General features: G+C 39.8%; 1 protein-coding gene across 3 annotated transcripts in view; it reads right to left on the reverse strand.

Moving 5' to 3' along the window:
- Positions 1 to 2,101: 2,101 nt before the first annotated feature.
- The window catches only part of LOC144520748 (TOX high mobility group box family member 2-like), a 74,451-nt gene continuing 52,317 nt past the window's right edge, over positions 2,102 to 24,235 (reverse strand). For 2 of the 3 annotated variants that reach the window (XM_078254723.1, XM_078254725.1), the window contains 5 exons: positions 10,283 to 10,513; positions 7,546 to 7,626; positions 5,154 to 5,552; positions 4,662 to 4,801; positions 2,102 to 3,774 (listed from right to left, as the gene is read on the reverse strand). In XM_078254723.1, coding sequence (XP_078110849.1) covers positions 3,732 to 3,774; positions 4,662 to 4,801; positions 5,154 to 5,552; positions 7,546 to 7,626; positions 10,283 to 10,513 — 894 coding nt within the window. In that variant the 3' untranslated portion in view covers positions 2,102 to 3,731. The remainder of the gene's footprint in view (positions 3,775 to 4,661; positions 4,802 to 5,153; positions 5,553 to 7,545; positions 7,627 to 10,282; positions 10,514 to 24,235) is intronic. The other variant, XM_078254724.1, reaches the window with a different exon arrangement.

A 24,235-nucleotide genomic window follows, 5' to 3' on the forward strand; every position in this document is an offset into this window, starting at 1 on the left:
GCTGTCAGGAGAGTTCATATCCGTCTGAAGAGGAAATGAGAAGGTCTGATGGCTGCCGATGGAACCAGTATCAGAGCTGCAGTAGACAATATTAGTGATGGGAGATTGGACACGCAAGGAGACAATATTGCACAAGTGACGTATAGAGTATTTTGATACCTTCTGCAAAAAGGGAGGGCATCATGTAGGGACTTGACCAGTTCATTTAATTTGTAGCCTATTATTATAAATCAGTACATACAGTATAGTAAAGCCCAGCTGTGGAGTCAAATATACATACATAAAAAAGACATTAAAACATACTTAGGTTTGTTTATTATAAGCAATCTTTAACATGCAATATGCTAGTTGGAAATTTCTTTTACAGATTTAATTAACTATTGCAAATATCATTTTTCAAGCTGGCCAAGTATCCTGGCCAGTTTTCGATGTTGTGAAATAACCCCTGGGCAAAACTCTATCTGCATGGAGTTTCAATTGTATTTAACTAGCTGAGGTGAGATCGACTCAACTTCACAGAAAACACATCAACAACATTAATCTTTATACATAATTTAGTTGTTTGTTTTGAACCTTTGAGATCCATTTTTCATAAAACAAGAACATTGGCTGGTGAAATAAATCCACTTGTCCACTGAGCATTTTGACTTGTTTCAAGACTTAAAATAAAAAAAAAGAAAAGAAAATAAGCCAAAAAGAAATGTACTAATTCATATTTAAACATAATTTTAAAACCTTTCCTCATTTGTAGATTTGGGTTTTGGCTTGGTTCAACATTTTTATTAAAGTTGTAGGCCTTAGTCCTAGACTTCTGTTGAGCAGCTCTCAAAATGATAAAAAAACATAGTAAGGGTCCTACAGACCAGGATAGACTTGTGTTTTCTCTTTATATATCTATCGTTTTGCATTTCTGTAACATATAAAATGAAGATGTTGTTGATTAGCTTTAATAGTTTTTGAACCATGGACTCACCACCAGCACTAGATGACACCAGCAGATGGCGATAGAGGAACATCAATATGAGACGTAAAACAGCAGAGGGGTCCAGTCCAATCCAACACATTATTAAAGTAAAAAATAATAATCAGCCATAACAGTGTTTGTACATAAAACATCTGTCTTTAAAGCTATATGCAGTGTGAAATCTTCCATTCTGCTCCCATCTGCCCACAAATGTAACTTCTTGAGTGTATTTAACTTTTTAATACATTTTTAATGTAATTGTACTTTTGCTGAGAGCAAAGCCCTCTTCTTTTTCTGTTCACGCTCACACAGTTACACACATTCACATCTGGAAGCTGCCCAGAAAAACCAAGGTTGTGGGATAAAGGGTAATGGTGGTGAGGTAAAGGTCTTTGTTGTCATTTATTGTCAATAAAACACATCAGTATTACACTTCACCAGCAGTCTAGCTGAAGCCATTGAGGTGTAATGATCTGATTCTTTTTAGGTTAGGGGAGCTGAAAAACAATATGGTAAATTTTATGAATCAGCTCTAGGGGGCACTGCGTCATCATCATCATGGAGACAGAGAGAGAGAGAGAGAGAGAGAGAGAGAGAGAGAGAGAGAGAGAGAGAGAGAGAGAGAGAGAGAGAGGAGGGATGATAGATTCCATTTCTATTCTACCTTTAATCCAACTGTGAAATTCATAAGTAAATGGCAGTCCTATTTTTCTTCTCAGGTAGATCTCTGACAGACCAAATACTGCTGCATCAACTCTGAGTTTCATCATCACACCGTTACCAGAAAACACAACCAGCAGGCAACATTTTTTTTTGCTTGATGTACTATATTGATTATGTCTGGGTGTCTTTTATGAAAAGAAAAATAAAGAAAAAACTGTGGAAAGGTTAAAGTTTCTTAAAGGTACACCATGAAGCCTAAACTGCTCACCTAATGAACCCCGTGACAGCAGTCCCATTAACTTTCCTACATCAGAGATAATTCTCCTAATTAACCTCAGATGCATGCAGGCGAATGCTAAGTAATGTTTATAGGCTGCCACAGCTATCAGGAGTTACTCATCAAATTACTAATTAATGTGTTGAGACTCAGAAATGTAAACCAAATGATAAAATAAGTAGAGACATGCACATCAGTTTCTCCACTTTAAACATTTTATTACAGACAAAAGAAAACAAAAGAAGTATTGGTGACTCAAAATGAATCTAATGCTGGTACACTTGTATTGCACCAACAACAATTTCTGAAAAAATATTTATTATTCTAATAATCATGTTGTTTGATCAATAATTATAATAATAATAATAATAATAATAATAATGCACCTTGATGAAAAATAAGCCAAAACGTTACTTCATATAATTCATAAATAGATGTGAAAACTGCAACCAAATTAAATAGAATGACCATATTGTAAAACATATGATTTCCAACAAAACAAAATGGGTTCTTTCATCACAAATTAAAGAAGTACATTTGGCAGGTTAATACACAAACTTAAAATATCTACCCCCATGACTGTTCCTCCAAAACGCAAATCCTGCTACAATGAAAAAACAAAATATCTTCAGAATTTTTTTGTCTTCACAAAAAATGATAAAGATAAGTTCAACACAATTCTAAAACACCTAATAAAACTAGTCAAAAACTTTAAAACCCACTGTTATGTTTTTTTTTCTTTAGTAACATTTCACATTTAGCAACTTTTTTTTTTAATTCACCTGTACAAGTGGTGTCAGGACTAAGGGTAGGTGGGCGGGGTTACAGGTGGGGGGTGGGGGGGGGGGGGTCCTTATTGACCGAGAGGAGGATGAGCTAAAAGGAGAGGTATCAACCTTTGACCTCTACAGTTCTGTAACGTCCTGAGGCCATGTGATGAGAGTGACACTCTATCAGAGCTCCGCCAGTTGAGGAGGAAATGGAGCGTTTTACAGTCTTTGCATTTCTCTCTCGTTTGGAGAGAAACAAGACCAGTGAACACAGTTTCCACACAACTTTTAGTGTGTGTATTCCCTCACTGAATCCGCCTGCATGAAAGTCACAAAACCAAACAAAAGTAATGTTTTAAAAAAAGAAAGAAAGGGACTGCAGCTAAATACACAGATAAGAGGGATCCATTTTGGTGATATTTACAATCACTCTGTGAGAAAGAAAGGAAAAGAGGAAGTCCTTTACTAGGGGTGAGGATGATTTACAAATGTCTTAAGTGTATGTGACTATCTTCATTATGATTTCACTTTGCTTTTACTCAGTTGGGGTGTCTGTCCTGAAGTACATCCACCCCTGCTGAGGTGACTATATTCTAGTTTCCTGCATTAGCTTTTCTACCCCAAGACCCCTACGCTTTGAGTATGCTTAGAGCATTACATCTCCCCAATGAGGGCAGTCCATGGCAAACACAGAGTAATGGTGTGAAGAGGAGAGAGAGCATCTTTAAAAAAATTCAAAAGCGAATGAGAAGACTTTTTTTTTGGTCTTCATTTCCAGTATGTTGGCATGAGCTTAAAGCTCACTGCCCCCACAGAAAAATGGAAAGTTCGCTGATAAGGAAAAAAGCAAGAAAAAAAAATGCAAGAGAAGTGCCTCAGGCTTCTGGCCGATCTAAGTGCTTGGCAAATAGGTGAAGTTACTGTAGCAGTCTTTGGGATTTTCGAAATCCGTCACAAAAAAAAAGAAAAAAGAAATGGTGTAAAAGCAGATACATCGATGACGTTGTTGTTATGGTGGAACGCTCCCTGGAGTCTGACATTTGGAGGTCTTTCAACTTCAAGTGAGGTAGAGAGGCTTGTCCCGAGCTCCCATGCCACTGCTAAAGAAGAAGAAACTGTATTAATGTCTGACATGTGAATACAATGATTGACTACATGTATTTCTGTTTATCCTGTATTTCATCAGGAAATCCCAGTGAGAGATCTATTTCAAGGAAGACCTGGAGAAGGTAGCAGCTCCAAACAAACATAAAAGCTGTCAGCAGACATCAATCACTATAATGAAAAAGCTAAAGTCAGAATTTGCAAATCACTTGGTACTCGAAATGTCAAATACAAAGACTGTTCTCCAGTTATCTTTACCGACACACAGGAAATAATTTAGCACGCTTCAAAACTCCAAACTAAGGTTTAAGCAAAGACTCAATCTACTTCAAAGGCACCAAACACGATTTGACCCAGGCGTGATCCCATTTGACATACAGATGAATCAGCTCTAAATACAGGAGACTTCCAGCTCTCCTGCCTCTCAGAATAGCAACACAAAGTTTCAGGTGTGAAACAAAACAGCATTCCTCTTGTACCTGCTTGAATAGCTTGATTCAATAAGGCAATGTGTGCTGCGCAAAACACAGGCAAACTTAATTGGATGTCACACTTTCTCCAAGCTCGGTAATAGCATTGTTCTACTGCTGCATTACTCATTTCAATTTCAAGGAGATGGCTTGCTTTAGCAGAGAAATCGCAGTTCATGATTAATACTGTCTGAGTCTCTGAGTGTGAAAGTGAAGTGGTTTAGAGCAACTCATTTGGAAAATGAGTAACTGTCAGACAACTACTTACTATTCTCAACAGTCAAATGTCCTGGATTGGATTTACAGAGGCAAAGACATTTTTATTCTGGGCCATCTTTTCAAAGTGATTTTTTATTGTTAACCATCATGTCCATAACACAATGATCACTATACATAACACAATATGCACTCACCTGCAGTGGTTGGGTCCACAGTCCCTGTTGCAGTACTCGCTGTCCCAGTCAGGGTTCTGGCCGTGCACTGGGTTAGGGGCCCCTGGAGACTGTGAGCCCCCAACACTGTTCTGGTAATCAGCCTGAATATGGGAGAATCCCTGCCGATTGGACAAGAGAGAATGGAGAGAAAAAGCAGTTATATCGTTCTAGCTTTGAGATGACCAGCCGTTAAAGTTTGCTGAGCCATGATACTGTATGAGGCCAAATGTCGTAAGTGTTTTTTATCAGTTGCTTTTGAGCTTAGTGGGTGGGAAACAGGAACAGCACTTTTTCTCTCTCCATTTACTCATTGGTCAGGTAAAATGGGTGTTAAAATCACACCCCTGCTGGATTGGAGACATTTTAGACTCCTAGAAACTAGGGAAAGTAGAGAATAGTTTGTTCGCCACTAACTTAGTGAAAACAGTTTTCATCATGTTCATGTTTCATTTTAATAATAGCCATACCAACCTGTTGGCTGAGAGGAGGGGAATGCAGAGGTGCCTGGAGCCCCATTTGGTGTGAGATGATTGGCTGTGACTGCTGCATGCGGATTGGCTGGTTGAGCAGGGAGCTCTGATGCAGGGAGAGTTGGGCGTGGGGGTGCAGAGGTGGGCTGATCTGGAAGGGAGATGGGGGAGAGGCACTCATGCTGGGTGGCAGCATCTGGGATTGGCTGAGGGTCTGGGCCAGGGTGTGGCGAGGTGGCCCTGCGTAGCTCTGGAGGTCTGACAGGGGGAAGGAGCCCGGCGGGCCTAGGTAGGGTGAGGAGGGCTGGGGGGGCACGCTGTACAGCGGCTGCTTCGGGGGCAGCATGTGGGAGGGCTGGCTGGTCTGCTGGGCACTTTTTGGTTCAGGGTCATTGTATGTCTGTGGATGAATAAAACAGATTTTTAATGAGATACCTTTTAAACTAATTACAAATCATCATCGTCACATCAATCATAAAGCTCTGATCACATTTAGTCTCTCGTTTTTTTTAATAGCAGCATCCATTACCCCTGACCTGGGAAATTTTGTTACTTTTCAACCTGGTTCTTTTATACAGTAGGTAATTCAGCCAAGTTGAAAAGAAAGGGTTGTGTTGTTTGCTACAACAGCTGCAGGGATTTTCAAGGGACTACTTTCTGTCTTTACTTTTTGTTGGACTCACAGACAAGGCTTTAAAGGAAGAGTTCGGGAAAAACACTTATCAATATTCGCTATTTTTCTTTTTTGCTGACAGTTAGATGCCAAGATTGACAGAGCCAGGTTACCTGTTTCCCCTTGTTTGCAGTTTTTGTGCTAAGCTAAGCTAACTGTCTCTTGGCTTCAGATGGACAGACATGAGAGTGGTTTCGATCTTCATATCTAGTAAATTTTCCAAAATATTCAACTATTCCTTTAAGATTATGTTACATTTACTTTTGGGTGATGAGTGAAATGTTATCATGACGAATAGTCATAATTAATAACATCCATGTTAAGAAATACCGTAATTTTTCTATAAACATTTCCCCACTGCCGTCCTCAGTACTGGTTGATTCTGTCACAATCATCTGCTTCTCTACAGAGCGACGTGACTGACAGAGTGAGTGTTTGTCTGCCTGGTGAAGCTGTCCAATACAGGATAGTTGACACTCAAAGCTCCTAACAGCAAATCTTTTTTCAGCATACTGATGCTCACTGTGTAATATATATTAAATATTTTGTGTATCCTCGGCCTGACAGCTTTCACTTCACACACACATGTAGATGGGTTGACGGATGGGGAAACAGGGTCAATGTCAACACCAAACTCCAGCAAAACCAAAATCACCTGAACGTGACCTTTCTCTTTTTGGACAGTTTCACTCTGAGCAGGTGCAGCACCTACAAAATACCCCCACCTCCACCTCATCCTGCCCCACCCTCTCCAGGACCCTATGATGAGCTGTCAGATTGCTCATCTCCAGCCATCAGTGTTGATTAGAAGGTAATGGAGCCCATTTGTATGAATAGAGCTGGGGCTGGGGTAATGATCAATAGACACCTTGACAGATAGATGGGAAAAAGAGAGACACACACACACACACACACACACGTGCACACACGTGCACGCACGTGCACACACACCCACACACACACACACCCACACACACACACACACACACACACACACACACACACACAGTAGCCCGGGCAGAGAAATGAGGCTGTTTGCCTGCAGAACAAATGGAATGACAAAAGGAATCTTCCCCACACTACATTGTGTAATGTTAATACAAGACGGCACTAAACAATGCAATCCACAGTCCTCCTCCTTTCTTTATTCCCAGTGCTACTATGCTGGTGCATACAAGATGCCATCATTCACTGGGCAAAAAGGATGTCATAGATCTGGATTAGCAGGAAGGTGTCAAATGTGGAAACAGCAGAAAAAACCTATGATTGCTTGCGTTGATTTGGATGTACTTCCTGTTGTAGATGATGAGATGGAGAAAATCGATCTAATACATGACACAGGTGTCTGTTGGTGTAAGATACATTTAGGGTTTGTATTCTCCAATGATACAAATAATACTTCAACCTGATATTATGTATAGCACATGAGGGAGCAATCATTTTATATCCATCCCTCATAGATGTTTTGGCCATATGCTGGTGCTGACCCCTCCCCCAACCATATCACCATACCAACTACAATCCCCAACCCCCAACATCTGCACCCTATGGAAATCAGGTATTGTTCCAAATACAGACTGCTTATTTGCATCAGATGCCCCCTCCCTCTCCACCACCACCACCACCTCAGCCCAAGAAAGCCCTGCCCAGCCCATTAGCAGGGATTTTCCATCCAATCCATCATCAGTCTTAGCCAGGGCCGGTGTGTCATAAGCGTTACCTTGGAAACCAGACTGGCTCGGTACGCGGCCAAGGCTTTCAGGTACTCTTTCTTAGCCGCCTCGGTTTTCCTCTTGTACCCCTGTGAAGAGAGAGAAAGAAAAAATCTAAACAAGAGGCTCAGGGTGAGAGGAGAGGTTGACATGCTCATAAATGTGCAGACACACGTCTGTCTCTCAATACACACACATACTTTTTATCTAATACTTTCTTAAACATATCACACACACACACAGACACACACACACACACACACACACACACACACACACACACACACACACACACACACACACACACCCTTAATGTTTCCCTTTCCATCAGAACCAATGGTACAGAACACCTCTATTTCCTCATCACAGCACTAAAACTCCCTCATCTCAATGTGTCTCCATCTATCGTAGCAACACATCATTTCCATTCCAATCCACCTAGAGAAATGAACTGGAACTCCTCTCTCTCTCGCTCTCGCTCTCTCGCTCTCTCTCTCTCTCTCTCTCTCTCTCTCTCTCTCTCGTTCTCTCTCTCTGTCTGTCTGTGTCTGTGTCTGTCTCTCTCTCTCTCTCTCTCTCTCTCGCTCCTTTTAGCTCCACAAAAAGACTCCTATCAGCATACTGACATTAGTGATACACCACAATGGTTGTTGTCATTTGGTACATTAGGATGCAATCCCTGCCTGTCGATGAGTTTTGTTTGAAACTGCCTTCCATATTGTTAGTGTGATATACAAACCTCTGTACAACTAACTGCTGCTGCTGTGTTTGAAAAAGCTCAGTGTGTTTGCATACAGAATGTGGGCTTATGAGTGCATATGGATGTGTTTGTGCACGCAGGTATTTTTTCCAGGTATTGTCTGTGTAGGATGTAGTGTCTGAAAATGGGGCTATTACTGTAGCTATAAGGGCTAAAGGCAAAATGATGTATATTATGCAAAACAGAAAGGAGAGAGAAGTATGTTTGTCAGTATAAAACCAAAGTATGTATGCAGTGCACTGTAGCCTACTTATTAGGTAGGGCTTGATATTGACAATTCTTTTGAATATATTGTTTCTACAACTCCCTTTTTCATTTAGCAAAGAAGGCCAAATTCTCAAATGTTAAATAGTGTCTATACACAAGCAGCAATACAAAAACTTAAATACAATAGCGTACAACTGGCAACATTTTGATTTAAATAAGTAAATATCTGATAAAAGAAAGTAATTACTAATTTGATGATGCCAGCTTTCGTTACTTAAAACACTGAGTTTCGATACTGAATCCTATTTTTATGTGCTTGACGTGCATGCAACAAAACTGATGCTCAAGAAGAAGCAGTTTGGAAAATATGATGCTTTTAAATGCACGCCACATACTGTACTAGAATACTTACTTTACACAGTATCCTTTGTGAAGAGCAAACCTTCTGCATCCCAACTGAATCGCTAATAGCAAAAGAAGTTAATAACTGTGTTTTCTCTTGGAGTTGAATAACCATAATACAAAACACCATGACTCTGTCATCATTAGCTTTTCCTACCTATTACTGCTGAGCTGGAGATGATGTTAAATAGCTACAGAAACAATAGACTACTCTTACTGGATAGCCGAGATGTCCTTCAGCTAAATCCAAGGACGAGACAATAGGTGAGGGGGAGGGGGGGAGGGATCACTAATTCTGTATTCTAGGCAGGATCAAAATAGCAGAGGTACATAATAAATAAAGAGTGGAAATGAGAACTTCACACATCCATGCTTGTCAGAGGGCCAATGAAGATGCATGGTGTGAAGGCATCAGCTATGGACCATACCTGGGCCTGGAGCTTTGTGGGAGTTTTGTTTTTGGCAAAGAAGATATCTTTTTGGAAAGTTCTTTTTTGATGGACACTACACTGCTGAGAAAAACTCAGCCTTTGCATTTTGAAAACAAGATGAACACCAATAAGGGTTTGTGTCTGTGCGTGTATTCATATTCAGGAATATATGCAGGTGTGCACTATAGCACGTGGGTATAAGTAAATCTACCTACTGCATAAAATATCCGTCCTTAACTCCTTAAAATCTCCCCAGGTGCTTGTATATTTTTCCCATATTGACCATTTCTTGCCTGTAAAATGTCCAACTTTGTTAGTCTCAGACTGTTTTACGGCTGCTGAGCACAGAATGCTCCCCCAACCTTCCCCTCCTTCCCTTTGCTTGAATTAAATTTAGAAAGAACATTTTTATGAGAGTCAGGGGAGTGGGGATAAACGGATGGATTATCTTTAGAAAGAGAATAACTAGCTCATTAAGGTGAGCTGTATCTCACAGATATGTTCTGGTAATTACACACTACACAGCACATAATGCCAGGGAAAGGCTGCTCGTTTGCTGCAGCACACATGCCATCTACTGGTTAGACCAGAATGTGTGCATGTGACTGTACATGTGTTTGTGTCAGTGTATGCATGTGCACTTGTTCTTGTGCACTTGTGTGCGTCAAACATTTTCTGTGTAAGCATAGAAAATATATGTAAAAGTTTACATACAGTACTACATTTGGGTACATTTGTGCAGTCAAATGTAGAGGAAATAGTAGTTCCTTTCACTTAAAACTTCCTTTTCTGGGAAGTCAATAATGTTGATAGTGTGTGACTGTCATCAATTTTTGCAATCATTTTCACAATCATTTTCACCGCATCTTTTACAAATTCCTGCATGTTTCCTCATCCACTATATTGTTTTAGATATTCAAGACCTGCATGTTTTTTTTTTTTTACCTGCTTCTGTTCCTCTCCTAGGCTGTCCCACATGGAGGCCACGATCTTGGAGACATCCCCAAAGGTAGCATTGGGGTTTTGGCCCTTGATGGCCGCCTGGGTGTCTCTGAAGAATAGCGCGTAGGCCGACACAGGTTTCTGTGGCTCGTTGGGGTCCTTCTTCTTCTTCTTCTTTTGAGGTTTGGGTTTTGGCTTCATCATTTCTGCCGAGGCCCGCTTCTCACTGCTTATCTGGAGACAGAAAGAAGGATGGAGAGGGAGGAAGAGAGACAAGAGAATGAGACAAAGAAATTGCTGGTCATAAATCAGTTGATGAAAATAACTCTTTTGCTGGAGCTACTACAGAAACAAGCTTGAGGAGTCATCCAGTATGCATATGTATGTAAGCGTATGTATGGGCATGATGCATTGACTGGATAAGATACTCTAGATTTTTGCAAGGTTAAATATATATAAAACCTCAGCATTAACAACTGTGCACATGACGCTCAGCATCATTGAAATAACCAAATAGAACATTCAATTAAGGCTGAAGAGAGGGTGAAAGCAGCAGATTTCTGCGAACAGCAGCCGCGGCTTGTTCTGAGAAGAGAAAACAGATCAATGGGTACATGGGTAAAAGAAGGCTAACAGGACGTCAGTGAAGACAGGTTAGCCTCTGGGGTGTTGGAGGGTTGTCGGGAGGTGTGGTTCAGGAGAACCTGGACAAAATCACGGGGGGAGAGAGTGCTGGGCTAATTAAAATATCACATTGGTATCACTTAATCAGCTGTTAAATCACTGGATTCATGGATATTTTCATTTATTCTTTCAGTCTTTATTTTGTCACTTTCATGTGGATCACAAAGCATTCAACTCCACTTTCTGAGGAAACCATAAAAAAGGATTAAATCTTTATTTTTCATAGGATGTACCCAGTTGGTTTGTCAACAATAACATGCTGCAATCTCACAACATTTTCAGGAGACAAAAAAACTGCTCACATCTGTGTGATGTACTCGATCCAAAACACATGAATACATTTTTATTTTCCGTGCAGGGCTTTGACGGGGAGTCAAATCCAGGTCACCTGATCCTGGTTGTGATTCTATATGGAAATTGCCTTCTTTGCCGAGTAGAGAACACATCAAGCACGGGAGAAAGAGAGAGAGGAAGGGAGTGGGGAGTGAGAGAGGGAAAGATAAGGAGAAAGGGAGAGAAGAGGTGCAGCTGAGGGAGGATGGCAAGGAAGAAGTGACGGCTTGATGTTGCCATTAGTATCAGTGGAACATCAGTTAACCTGATTTCTTGGTTGCTATAAAGGCAGGAAATAACAATCCAATTTCCATCCACATAATAGAAGATATAATGAAATACTGAATATATAATGATATACAGTGCATTGGTATTATGTCAAATGAAGGATGCTTATGTGCACTATTTACGGGAGAGGTGTTACTCAAATATTGCTTTGAGTGAAGTGAGGGTGAACTCCTTTATTTTTGACAAAGGCAGCAAATCTCCACAGCCAAATTCTATTTCATCAGGTTGCATTTTAGAAAATGAAACAGCTTTGAACGTTCTCTTTTAAAATCCACTGATCCTGGGTTTCAGTGTTAAAACTCAGCAGGGGGAGAACAAACCATGAACAAGATTTGTTCCTGTGCTAGTATCAAACAGCAACTTGAGGACATTTAAAGACGTTCACATCCATCTAATGCATACTTATCACAGGATTAAGCAACAGCCAGTTATCCCCTTTAACTGTCAATTGGAAAACAAGAAATGACTGCCTTTGAAAATTGCATTGTTTCAGCAAAGCATTTGCAGACAAACAACACACTGTATTCTACACAGCATGAAATTAACTAATCAAAATTCAAGGTCCAGGAGCACATTTGGCAGCTAGAGAAAAACTTCAAAATGGTTTTTGTGGTGTGCGGAAATGAATGGATGTTCTCATTCAGGGTGATGCGAAAGTATTGCTTGTCTATTTCACAGCTTACAGGTAATATTCTTTTTTTGTGTGTGAGTACGCCTGGTTTCATTAAAAAATAATCATCCCTCACTTTTAGGCAATGAGGCAGAAGACAGGCATTTGAAACGACATCTGTTCCACTCAAGCCTTTGAAGTGAAAATAGAATAAAATGAAGGTAGAGCTAATGGAATGACAAAATAGAAAGAAAAAAAGGCTAAATAATCTGCAGGAAAATGCACATGTATTCATACAGAGGAAAGAGCGACATGCAATCAACCAGGAGAACAAGGGGCATATTATTTTTATTTCTTTATTTATTGTCCTCTCTTATTGTACAAGATTCCTGTCTGTGAATTTATAAGACGCCAGATGAAATATCAATAAAAGAAAAGAATACAGATGGCTCAACACACAGTACCTCTGAAAAGAGTACAATAAACCAAAACTCTACTCACTACAGTATAAAAGTGTTACAGGATAACCCCGCCTTAGATACTTAATCAATCTGGAATCTTTTAATTTGCTTTCATTTTCTCTCAGCCTGTCTAATCAACATGTACTGCTGTCAGTGGTTTTCTGCATTTCCCAGAAGACCTTTAGAAAAAAATTTTGACCAAATACATCAATGTCGATATTGCGGCGATATTGTAGGGTTGACTATTGGTGCTCTCACAAAATATTTACACAATGAGATTTGATATAAATAATCATTAATAATGCTGATTTAATGACTAAAGCCTGGGTAAAGGCAAATAATAGAACAGCTAGAACAGTCATGGTGAGTTCAGAAAATGGCATCACTTTATTGTAATGCAGCCTTTAAAACCAGGAAACACTTATTGCAATAGTACGATATCCAAAATGTAAGATGATATCTAGCCTCATCCATCATTATCGATATATCGATATATTGCCCAGCACTAGCACAGTCTTCATTGCAAAATGTATATATAGTATATATACATATCTTCAGTGAGAAAGTAATAATTATAACATTCATTACACTAAAAAGAGAATTAATCTTGTTTCCAGATCCTTTATCAAATATTGTAACCACTGGTTCCCTTTGTTTATTTCTCTTTCCCTTAATCACAAACATACATCAGAGTGGTTTTACTTGCTGGCTTTACAGATTCTTGTTGGTGAATAAAACAAACCCGCCATATCTACACTATACAATATCAAGCTTATTTTCATCAGTTTTCTTATGCAGGTGCAAAGAACAGTAATTATTGTGACAGCTGTTGTTGTCAGTTCAGAAAAACAGAAAAAGCAAGAGTCACATCCCTTATTCATAATGCAACATCTTATGGCTGCACTGCATTCTGGTCTATTTTCTGATACTGTCAGTGGAGAGACTGGTATATGGTCCTCTTCAACAATGGATGTCTCCCTGTGTGACTGTTGATGCAAAATAGAGACTCTAAAAAGTAACTCTTTGAGTCTGATGTGCTGACACTGGATCCTGACAATTGCCGTTTGTATTTTAGATTGATGGACATCTATCTCCTGTCCTGTATCACTGTAGTTGTACTAGATATTTTGTGATGTGACATGATGTAATTGTGTGTACCTTTGGCCAGATATCTACAGTAATATGAAAAATACATGTATACCCTCTAATTAACAGACTGGATAACAATGTGCAAGCTACGTTGCTTTTAGCCCACAGAGCTAATGCGTGCTAACTACTGTGGTCGAGGGTGATAAAATAACACAGAGGCTCTGTAATCTAAACCAGCGTGAACTAAGTGGCCAACACACTTTGATCAACTCCCATACTGACAACCGCAACGCATAGTGCTAGCTTCACTTCTTTAGTTTTTAGCCTTCACAATAAAAGCAAAACTTAATTTTAGTTATGGCATTTTGCTAAGAGGCAAATAAAATAGCTTACACTCCTACACACTATTTTTTGCCGACACTAAATATCAAACAAAAGTGAGCTGTAAATCCACCACTTCTAAGCAGAAGGCAAAAGATAATGTTATCTTGGAGCCTGACCGGGCAAGCCTCTTTTCCTCTCGGCAGCTGCCTCCGTCTCACCCCTCAGTCACATTAGCTACAAGAGACAGTGACAAAGCGGCAGGCTGCCATTCATTTTCAATGGGAGTGGCCGTTTGCCAGCGACAAGTGACAAGCTTGCCGCTGCCACGAGCAAGGCGGGGCCAAAATAGACAAGGGTCTATTTTATGCAAATGCTGAGCAATGCGACAAAGCGACTGCCAGTCAGGAGTGAAGGCAGCATGAGGGCAGCGTGACGTATGTACATTGGTTGCTCGAATCGAAGAAAATCATTCAAGATGGCGGAAACGCTTCAGGACATCGTATTTCTATATACAGTATATCTGATATGTTTGGCAAATTCAGAAATAAATACTTTTAAATCCAAAAACATCATTCTTGTGACTTGACAATACCTCTGAAGTGACTTGTAAGAGCTCTTGCAGATATTACTAGGCAATAGCATGCTACTATCGATACAGAAGCGTCACCGTGTCAAACGTCTACTTTTGTCAAGCAACTAGTAGTAGGCACGCCCAGGAACGCCCATCAAGCGAGTGCGTGTCGCTGTTTTTTGTAGCTAATGTGACTGTAGGGTCACTCAGACTCACCTGGGTCCGGTTCCACAGCTGCCTGTACCCGTCGCTGACGTAGTGGAATTATTTTACCCCAGAGAGCAGTGTGAAAAATGAGAAGCGCTCACTCTGACTGACAAAAAAAACTTGACTTGACGAATCTCAGTCTGAGGGGTCACCGACTGATGATTAAAATATTCAACTGTCAGGGGGCAGCCCTACTACTTAATGGGCTACTCACTATTTCAATTATTATAGTTAATGTAATACGTGTCGGCAGGGTCAGGGTTACAACAGTAACATGAACTGCAGCCAACATGTGCAGAAATCTGCTTTAGGTCATTTTCTTCTCCCACATCTCCTGCTCTACTTTAACTGTACAGTAGCTTGCGAGCAGAACCACAGACATGGGAGGAACACGGTGGCTGGCACTGTCGCCTCACAGCAAGAAAGTCCTAGGTTAGATTCCCGGTCAGGGCAGGTCCTGTCTGTGTGGAGTTTGCATGTCCTCTCTGTGTTCACGTAGGTTTTCTCTCAACTCCTCTTAACATAAATTGCCAATATGTCTTGTTTCTTCAAACTTCAATCATCCAATCCACCAAACACCAAATGAGTCAATGGCAGAATAAGCTGTTTGGCATTGGCAGAGAAGATTTGGCAAAGTTTTCATGGGCGCAACACATATACTCAGCGCTGCTGCTCATCCCATAAATCCCTTACAAATGGGGCACCATTTGAAAGGGAACTAAACAGGCTTTCCAACGGTATAAGATTTATTGCCAAAAAGCATTGTTACCACAGAGAAATAATCTACCAAACACAAATTTCCTTAGTTTTTGTGCTAAGTTTATTTTCTTTACAGGTTTCTAGTTTACTAGCAAAGGACAGAACTATAGTGTCAGCCTCAGCTTGCTCATCCCATCAGCGTTTCTGTTGTCTGAGGGGTGGGGGATATGGGGAGACAGATAGGGAGGAGGGGGTAGCTGTAATTCTGAATGGACAGCACTGCACTGGCAAGACAAGATTAGAATTGACAGCCTGATAACTGCGTCACTATCAAAACAGCAGAGAGAGAGAGAGAGAGAGAGAGAGAGAGAGAGGGAGAGGGAGGGAGGGAGGGAGGGAGAGAGAGAGGCAGAGAAGGAGAGAGAGAAGAGGAATGGAGTGTGAGATGCAAAGGAACAGAGAGAGAGAGTTGATGTAGAGAGAGCAGATAAAAGGTGGAGGGGAGGTAGAGTGATGCAGAAAGAATATGGTAGATAACAAAAAGGACGGGCACAGACGCAGAGACCGACAAAGTTTAAGAGACATGAAAATTAGACAATAAAATCAAGTAATAGTATGGGAGAGTATGAAAGTGTTTGTCCAATCACAGCCTCCTGAATATATGCATCATCATCATCATCATCATCATCATCATCATATACTTACACTGAGGAGCAAAGTGGAGAGTTCTGCACGATATCGAATTTAAAAGCCCATAAAATAACATGAACTACTAAAAGGTGATGCACAGATGCACAGCACAACACTAAATCAAAACTGAATGCCATCCACTTCCAAAGTCTGAAACATTTCTTTGGATTCGAAGCCAAACAACTATAAAATGGGAATAGTGTGTAGTACAGTTTTTGGTACGGAGTTAGTGTGCAAGTATCAACAGAGAATACACGATAAACCCATTTTTACATCCTAGTTTTTGCAGGGAAATGCTGTCTAAATGTGCACTGGCCTGAAGAATGAGCCAAAGTACAAGCACTACTCAGCAGCCGACTGTGATACAGAAGAGGCTCTTTACATCAATCAAAGAATGGTCGTGAAATAATCTTTGATCAATTACCGACTTGAAAAAAAAGACAGTAAAAGTACTTTTAAAAGTGACTTTTTCAATAATGAGACCAGATTTAACATTTTCTCAGTATTTAACTGCCTAAATGTTGAACTGTGTAAAGTATGCTGTTAAGAGGCATGAAAGGAGCTTATGACATGCAGTATATTTTCAAATAAAAGTAACTTTATTTATTTATTTGTGTAAAAAACGTCAGTAAACATGAATTCTTGATTTCTTTTTTTTTAACCACTGTTTCTGTCTGCCTGATGAATCTAAGTCAATTATTCACAGTATTTTTTATTAAGAGTGAATATTTACATTTGTAAAAACAAAAATTTGTAAATGTGATACAGTGGAATAAATGTCTTCAACAATTCAAGCACAGACCTCGCCGCACAAACATACTGGAGAGAAGCACAGCTTAGTGCAGCTGTTACAGACTCTAAGCCTTTGTGGGTTTATAAATAGATAAATGACCGTGGTTAGAGAAGCAGCAGTAAGGATAATGTAATTTCAAAATGCCATATATAACTTTTCTGCAATTTTCACCACTAGCTTTAACTCACAGCCTTAAAGAAAAAGTGAGTTCCTGAAGGTTGTGTAGTGCAACAAAAACATCAGGCAACAAAGTGATTGTGGCATACCTCTTTTATGAGTGGCTACAAAGTCAGCAGGTTTACAAATGTAAAAGCATTTTTGTCATCTGAATCATCCATCTAGTTGTTAGCTGTAGCTTGTGCAGATGCAGGCAGTATACAGAAATGTAAGATAAATGATGAATACTATCCAAAGTTTTCCAACATCAAGAGAATTATAACATGATGCAAGTCTACTTGACTGTATGATCTGATGATTTTGTTGCAGAAGCGAATAAATGCTGGAGTGGGTTTTGAGAAAGAGTAAGCAAGTCTTTGTTAAGTTTCCATAATTGGGGTAGGAGATCATGTGGGCTTACATTTGGGTTTTTATTACATGCATTCTGTTGTTTTTTAGATATCGGTTTTACCTTACATTTCAAAGTGCCCCTGTGTGAAATGCTGTCAAGATTGTGGCCTTACAAAATGTTGGCAGGCAGGATGAGAATGTAAACAAAGCTGTTTGAGATCTAAATGATCCAACTTTCTAAACTAAGACTGCCTGTAGACGTCACGAATGGAATCCGAATGGGATTGGCTTGTTGAAATTGTTTGAATATTACAATGTGTGATAGTTAATTTAAAGTACAAGTTCCTATAAATACTTCATATCTTATACTACCTGCCAATTATTTTACAATCACCCATGTGTTAGTCTGTCTTTGTGTAATCCCATCATCTAGTTCACCATGAAGGCTTGATGGATTAAAAAATGTCTTAAAATATATACTGTGCCTTACTCATCTGGAAGTGATTACAGCTCCATGTCAGACTGCCCATCTGTAAGCAATGAGCAGGACTGCATGTCAAAGCCGCCACACAGATCTCTGAGTAGAACCAGGCACATGTCCAGAGAGCAGCACTCATCAAATAAAAATACAGCCAGGCCCAAACAATAATGAACCGGAAGTGCAGATTCATGATCGTGATCTAAAAGACATGAAAGGACATCGTATAGACCTGATCCATAAAGAGCCCATTATGGAATTTGTATCCAGTTCTGGTACCATGCCATTACAAATATGCAAGCGCTTTATGATGTGGAGTATTTCATTAGTGTTTTTTAAACATGTGGGCTTGCATTACTGACCTGGCAACGTGGATTTGATTTCAACCAATATTCCTTTTGCAGATATTTTAATTCAAACTCGAGCCCAAAGCCATTGCTGAACTTAACTGCATGATTTATCTGACTCTATAAAATGACTGACAACTCTGAGGAGCTCCTCCCTACAAGCTCTGCCTAACAGCACTGGACCTACTTAATCAGCCTAAATTGCAAAGTCGAGGCCCTTGTATTTGGTAATGTGGTGAAAACAGTGGCAAGTGAGAGCTAATTAGATTAACGGTAGTTTAACGAGCTGTTGGAGGGGCCCCTGCAGATTGGATTTTAATAAATAGTGGCAAAAGCATCTGCTATGCACTTCCTAGCTCTGCTGGTATCCTAATTGGCCCCAGTGGGTTGCTGTAGCTAAGCGCTACACAGTGCAATTTAGAAGGGTAAAAGGCAAAATGCTTTACTTCAGTCAAGGTAAGTCTGGGAAAAACACTAAAAAAGTCTTTATGATTGTATGGCTTCACAGGCAATGGTTTATTAACATTAATACAGCACTAATACAATTTCTAAGACTTTTATTACGCAGGAGAAGATAATATCTGAAAGTCCAAATGAAACAGATCTGGACATATTCATCTTTTTTGTTTGTTTTCAAGATTAAATGTTCCCATAATGAGGTCTTTGTAGAGGCAACAGCACAGAAAGGAAAAAAAACAACAATTAATCAAACATGAATGAGCGACCACTGCAGGGTTATTTCCATAGCAACAGCCCGAGGGGACAACTTGAACCCTTTAATGTGAGCTGGTGATGTCTCTTTGTAAACATCTGTGCAGCGGGGGGAGAAAGCCAATGAGAGAGCCTGGCAACAGAGGCATCACAGGGCAGCAACCTCTTGGTATCAATCGAAGTTTCCATTATCTAGTGTTGAAAAGACCTAAAAGTGCTCCGAAATATTGCATTTGGAGCATTTGGAGTTGATAAGCATCTTTGTACTACTGCTGTTAAGTGTCCAAAAACATTGAGGTAATTTACAGTAAAGCTCGCATATGCTAAAAACAATATGCAAATTATCAGGAAAGAGTGATGTTTCAAAAAAGAAGTTCATTTTTGCAACAATGTTTTTTTTTGCTGCTTGAAGAATGACTGAAGAACTGACAACATTTATACAAATGCTATTTCTTGGTGTTATGTCTCTTAGATGAGGCAACAAATCACAGTCATAGTCTCTCTCATACTCATGATTTATGTAACCTGCAACCAGTAGACTCTTTTAGCCTCCAGCTGTGACCAACAGAAAGCTGTATGCAAGTGCACAAACAGTACAATCAGGTATTATCAAGGGTTGCTTGTTGGTGGCCAAAATGCTCTAGACTAATTGTCTGTCTTCATTGTCGACTGATGTAAAAAACAAAAATAGATGAGCGAAGCTCCTCAAATCTACAAGAAGTTTAGAGGGTTAGGATGTAACCTCATTGCAGTCCAAAAATGACTAGAGCAGCATGTAGTATGCAGTATAGAGTAAGTATACAGTAGCAGAATAGTAATTCAGCACACCATAATGACATGTAAAAGGGAACAGCCCATAGCTCAAGTCAACAATCTCTTGTACTAACTTTCAATCAGTTCTCAGTGAAGTGCACAAAACAAAAATTCAAAAATTTCAGAAACAACAAAACCAGTCTTTAAAAGCTCTAAAAAAAGATATGAACAGGGACTTTTTTGCTCCCCCTCAGTGCTGAAACAACTCATCGGTGACTGGGCGGTATGTGGAGCCTGACTGGCAGCACCACTGCTGCAGGTATCCGTAACCTTCTTACAAACACTCTTGTCCCAAACCTCAGCAGTTCCTACAGAGAGTAATGGCTTCTTTGCACTGGGCCGCACCGTGCTATTGTAGAATCACAGAGCGGTTAATTGAAACAAATGACTCTAATAATGGGACATTATCCCCACAGGCTGGCTTTGTGGTGGGCCTAATTAGCGTTGCGGTAGTGGCGAGGAGGACGAGTCACCATGCTGATCCCTCAAAGGAAGCAGCCGAGGCCCCCTTTTAAGTGGGCATTTCGGGATTCTCCTACTTGCAGCATTTAAGGGTGCTGGGCTTTTTCAAAACCAGCGTGGTAAATGTTTAGTCGACCCCAAGTCCCTCTGAGGGTGAGTCCCCTTTTGTTAGGCGCTGTGCTGCCTTTCCTTTTCTGCTGTTAAACTCTTCCTGACTGAGCCAGCTCAAAAGGTTTGAGGATATACCAACTTTACTCATCAAGTTTGACCAAATTTGATTAGGGCTGCAACCTAAGATCACTTTCTTTATTGTGGATTCTTTCAATTAATCAATTAATAATGTGATCTACAAAATGTTTAAAAATAGTGACAAATGCACATCGGTTTCCAAAAGTACAGTTTCAAATTGCTTGTTTTGACCAACCAAATGATTAAATTGTAAAGGTATTCAATTAAAAATCATATAAAACAGAGAAAAAGTTCTTACATTTCGAAAGCTGGAATGAGAATAATAATTAGCATTTTTGTTTGATAAATGATTTAGATTTTCAACATAATTGTCAATTATTATTCTGTTGACTGACTAAATGATTCATAAACTAATAGTTCTGATTATTGCCAACTCTTCACCCCACTGTCCTCTCGCATGTCATCACGTTCTCCTTTGGAGTGTCAATGGCCCGTAACTAATGTGACAACATGAGATATTGTTTTCCAGATGTATTTTGATCACCACTGAAATCTGTTTTTGCCTTTCCTAATTGTTTACCCTTGTACAAGATGATCTCAGAAAGTCAGCTGTAATGCAATGTTCAAATCTCTGTGACCAAGCTGTTTTAAATATTCATTAGTCGTAACAGTCGCCTAAGGTTATTTGAATTAGTGACATGAATATTCATGAACTGCAATGAATGTGCATTTGTTTTTAATGCTCAATCTGTTAATACTCCTCTTCATTACTTCACTCCGAAGCCTGCATAATAAGCTGTGCAAAACAAAGCTTTACTTTTTTAAAAGCACAATTCTCTTTGGAAGCCTATTTGTTTCGGTTTAAACGAAGTGCCCTACCAATTATCTTGCTGTCATTTCTTTTGACAACTACAAGACACATTGTTCACCCCTGTTGTGGAGTGTAGCACTGAAGGGCATCTGTCTTTTTGTGAAATGAAAAGCCACAACAGAAAACATTTCTACTGTTACACAAAGTGATTTATCTGGGAACGTCACAGAGATGTCATATCTACCCCAGTGAAAGGCAGCAGAGCAAGCGGGTCATATGAGATATGTCTAAAACCTACACTGGAAAAAAAGAAAACAATTGCTGTTTCAATTTTTTTTTTAAACACAAGTAATCCAGCTGCACTGAGCATGTGAAGTCAAGTCAAACTGTAATTTTCAGTGATATTTCTTTCTTTTAGATAAAATTTATTTTAAGGCAGTTGTTCTAGATAGTAGGATAATAGGCCACTGGATTTTCTATATATTACATCAAAATATTTGTCTATGTCTACAATGTTTCACAGCAGTGTACAATGTTGATAGGCTTACTTTGATCTTTTGAAGGCTTGATTGGGAATATCTAACTATCGCTGCGCTGTCAATAAACACAGCTGTCAATATTGTTTTTATGTTGCTGCATTAAAATAGTTATGGCATTTTCCCCCTGCTGTCCCAAATGCCAAGTGATGCAAAAGTAAATTTCCTTTCACAGATTAAATAAAGTCAAGCTCACATAACCTTATAGCAATCAGTGACTCTGAAAAAAGAGTGTTCATGGAAATAAAGGCACACACATACACAGTGCAAACACGCTTATGCACTGTGCACTATAGCACAGACATGTACTTTAGTATTGTTGCATCATACTTTTTTAATAGAGGCTGGGTTGATGTGAGTTTTGTTTTCCAAAGTTAAAGCCCAGTAATATTTTCTATATTACCACTGAATCAATGTTGAGTGTGATTAAAACAGATGATTAAACAAAACTGAACAAACTTTCCATCAGGAGTCATCTGACTGAATGTGTGACATAAACTTGTAAAACTGGCAGCTGCTTTTTTGATGGCAGGGGCTTTCCTCCTCCCTAACCAGCCTCATTACACCGGTAATGAGACAGGGGATGGTGCTCTGTTTCAATATTTAAACGCGCTAGCGCCCCTGAAGGCTCCATGTTGGGGCCGTCTGTAACTCCTTCATGGCCCCTCATTACCGTCTGCTGGGGAGTGTCCCTCCTCTTTCATTTTTTTTCAAAGCACTAGATCTTGCTTGCATCTCCCCCCAGCTTTAGACCTAGTCAGACCTCAACGATCAGGGTGCTTGTTGAACATGAGACCCCTGGGTGCCACCTCTTCCCCGAGCACCGGGGTGGCAGAGGCGCTGACAGCTAAGGGTAAGACAGGGGTTCTCCCTCCGCAATGAAAATCCACACGAAGGCATGTTACATTTCGCAGTATCCAGTCTTCCAAGACTTGGCCCTTTCTTCCTTGAGCTGACCGAGTAGGTCAGCGTTGTGGGGGAGCATTTCTGATTGTTGTGTAAGCGCATTTCTGATTGACAGCTCTGTCTGTCTATAGCGCCAATGTTGCTCCTTTTGCTTGGTGGAGGCCTCGTAAATGGTGCAATTTCAAGTCTGAGAAATGGTTAAAAACTGGCAGTTAAGACTATTATGAACAACGTGCGACTGCAGCAGAAAGGATCAAACCCTACATCTGAACAAAGTGCTGGTTCTTCCAGTTGAAAATAAAAATAGAAAAAAACAAACCTCATGTACATCAAATAGTAATACTTACTGCATGTATTTGACACCTGTTTTTTTTCCCATCTGCTACAAATCTTTTTGATTCACCAGCTAATATTTGTGCTGCCTGCGGAGTCATTATTAGATGGAAAAGAGGCGATTGTCAGACAGAATAAATTTAGCTGGAGAAAACAGGGCTCTTGCCGAGACATATGCTGTTCTGTATGCCAGAAATCATAAGGTTATTATATAGTCAGCTCTAAATGAGCAAAAATTACAGACTTTAAAGCCAACAGGACGAACTGATGCAAAATTGTGTGTGTACAATATGCAGCATGAAGATAATGGTCAATCCACTGCTCTCACTGCTGGAATGATTTAACTGTGTTTGCTGTAGGATCGATGTGCGCTGAAAAAGAGAATCCCAAAGCAGAAGAAGTTTACAGAGCTTTAGCCTCGGGCTAAATGTTGTACAAAAACCAGCAACAACATCCCTTGAGATGAAGCGTATCTGTTGCTCCAGCTGAGCTCGTACTTGTAGGAGGTTTATATGTGCTCTGAAGGATAGCTTTTATTGAAGAGGAGTGTATCCTTAAGGTAACAATGCTGACTTTTTATTTGCTTTTTCAGCCATGGTGAAAGAAGACTGTTGAACGATTAGCGTTTTGGTTTTCCAGCTATCTCCTCCAATTTTGTGGGTTTACCAAAAGGCTTTTGTTAATACAATACAACAAAGGTAAAGACTTGTCTCTTCATTTCCGACCCCAGTTTCACTGAGAGCCTGTTTCTATCCATGCTGATTATTCTTTAAGCATTCAGCAGGCATAAATGTAATCTTCCTTATTATACCTTTATCAGTATGAAATTAAGGTTAATTGACTTTGTTGGGGTAACATCAAATGAAACATCCCAAATGGAACCAAAATGAAAAATAACGTCATCTTCAATTGCTTTAAAATATTTCTCAATATACAGCCTACTTTCCTATTCCGCAGCCTCAGAAATAAGCTCCTCTTGTCCCAGGAGATAATAAATGAATTGAATCCCCCCACTTCAACCCCCACCAACCCCCTCCTTCTTCCTTATCGGTCATCTATTTTTCCCGAGTAAGCTATTACTTGCTGGGGTTGCTAGGCAACAAGAAATATTAAT

This window comes from Sander vitreus, chromosome 7, assembly GCF_031162955.1.
Source record: "Sander vitreus isolate 19-12246 chromosome 7, sanVit1, whole genome shotgun sequence".
Classification (NCBI taxonomy): Eukaryota; Metazoa; Chordata; class Actinopteri; order Perciformes; family Percidae; genus Sander; species Sander vitreus.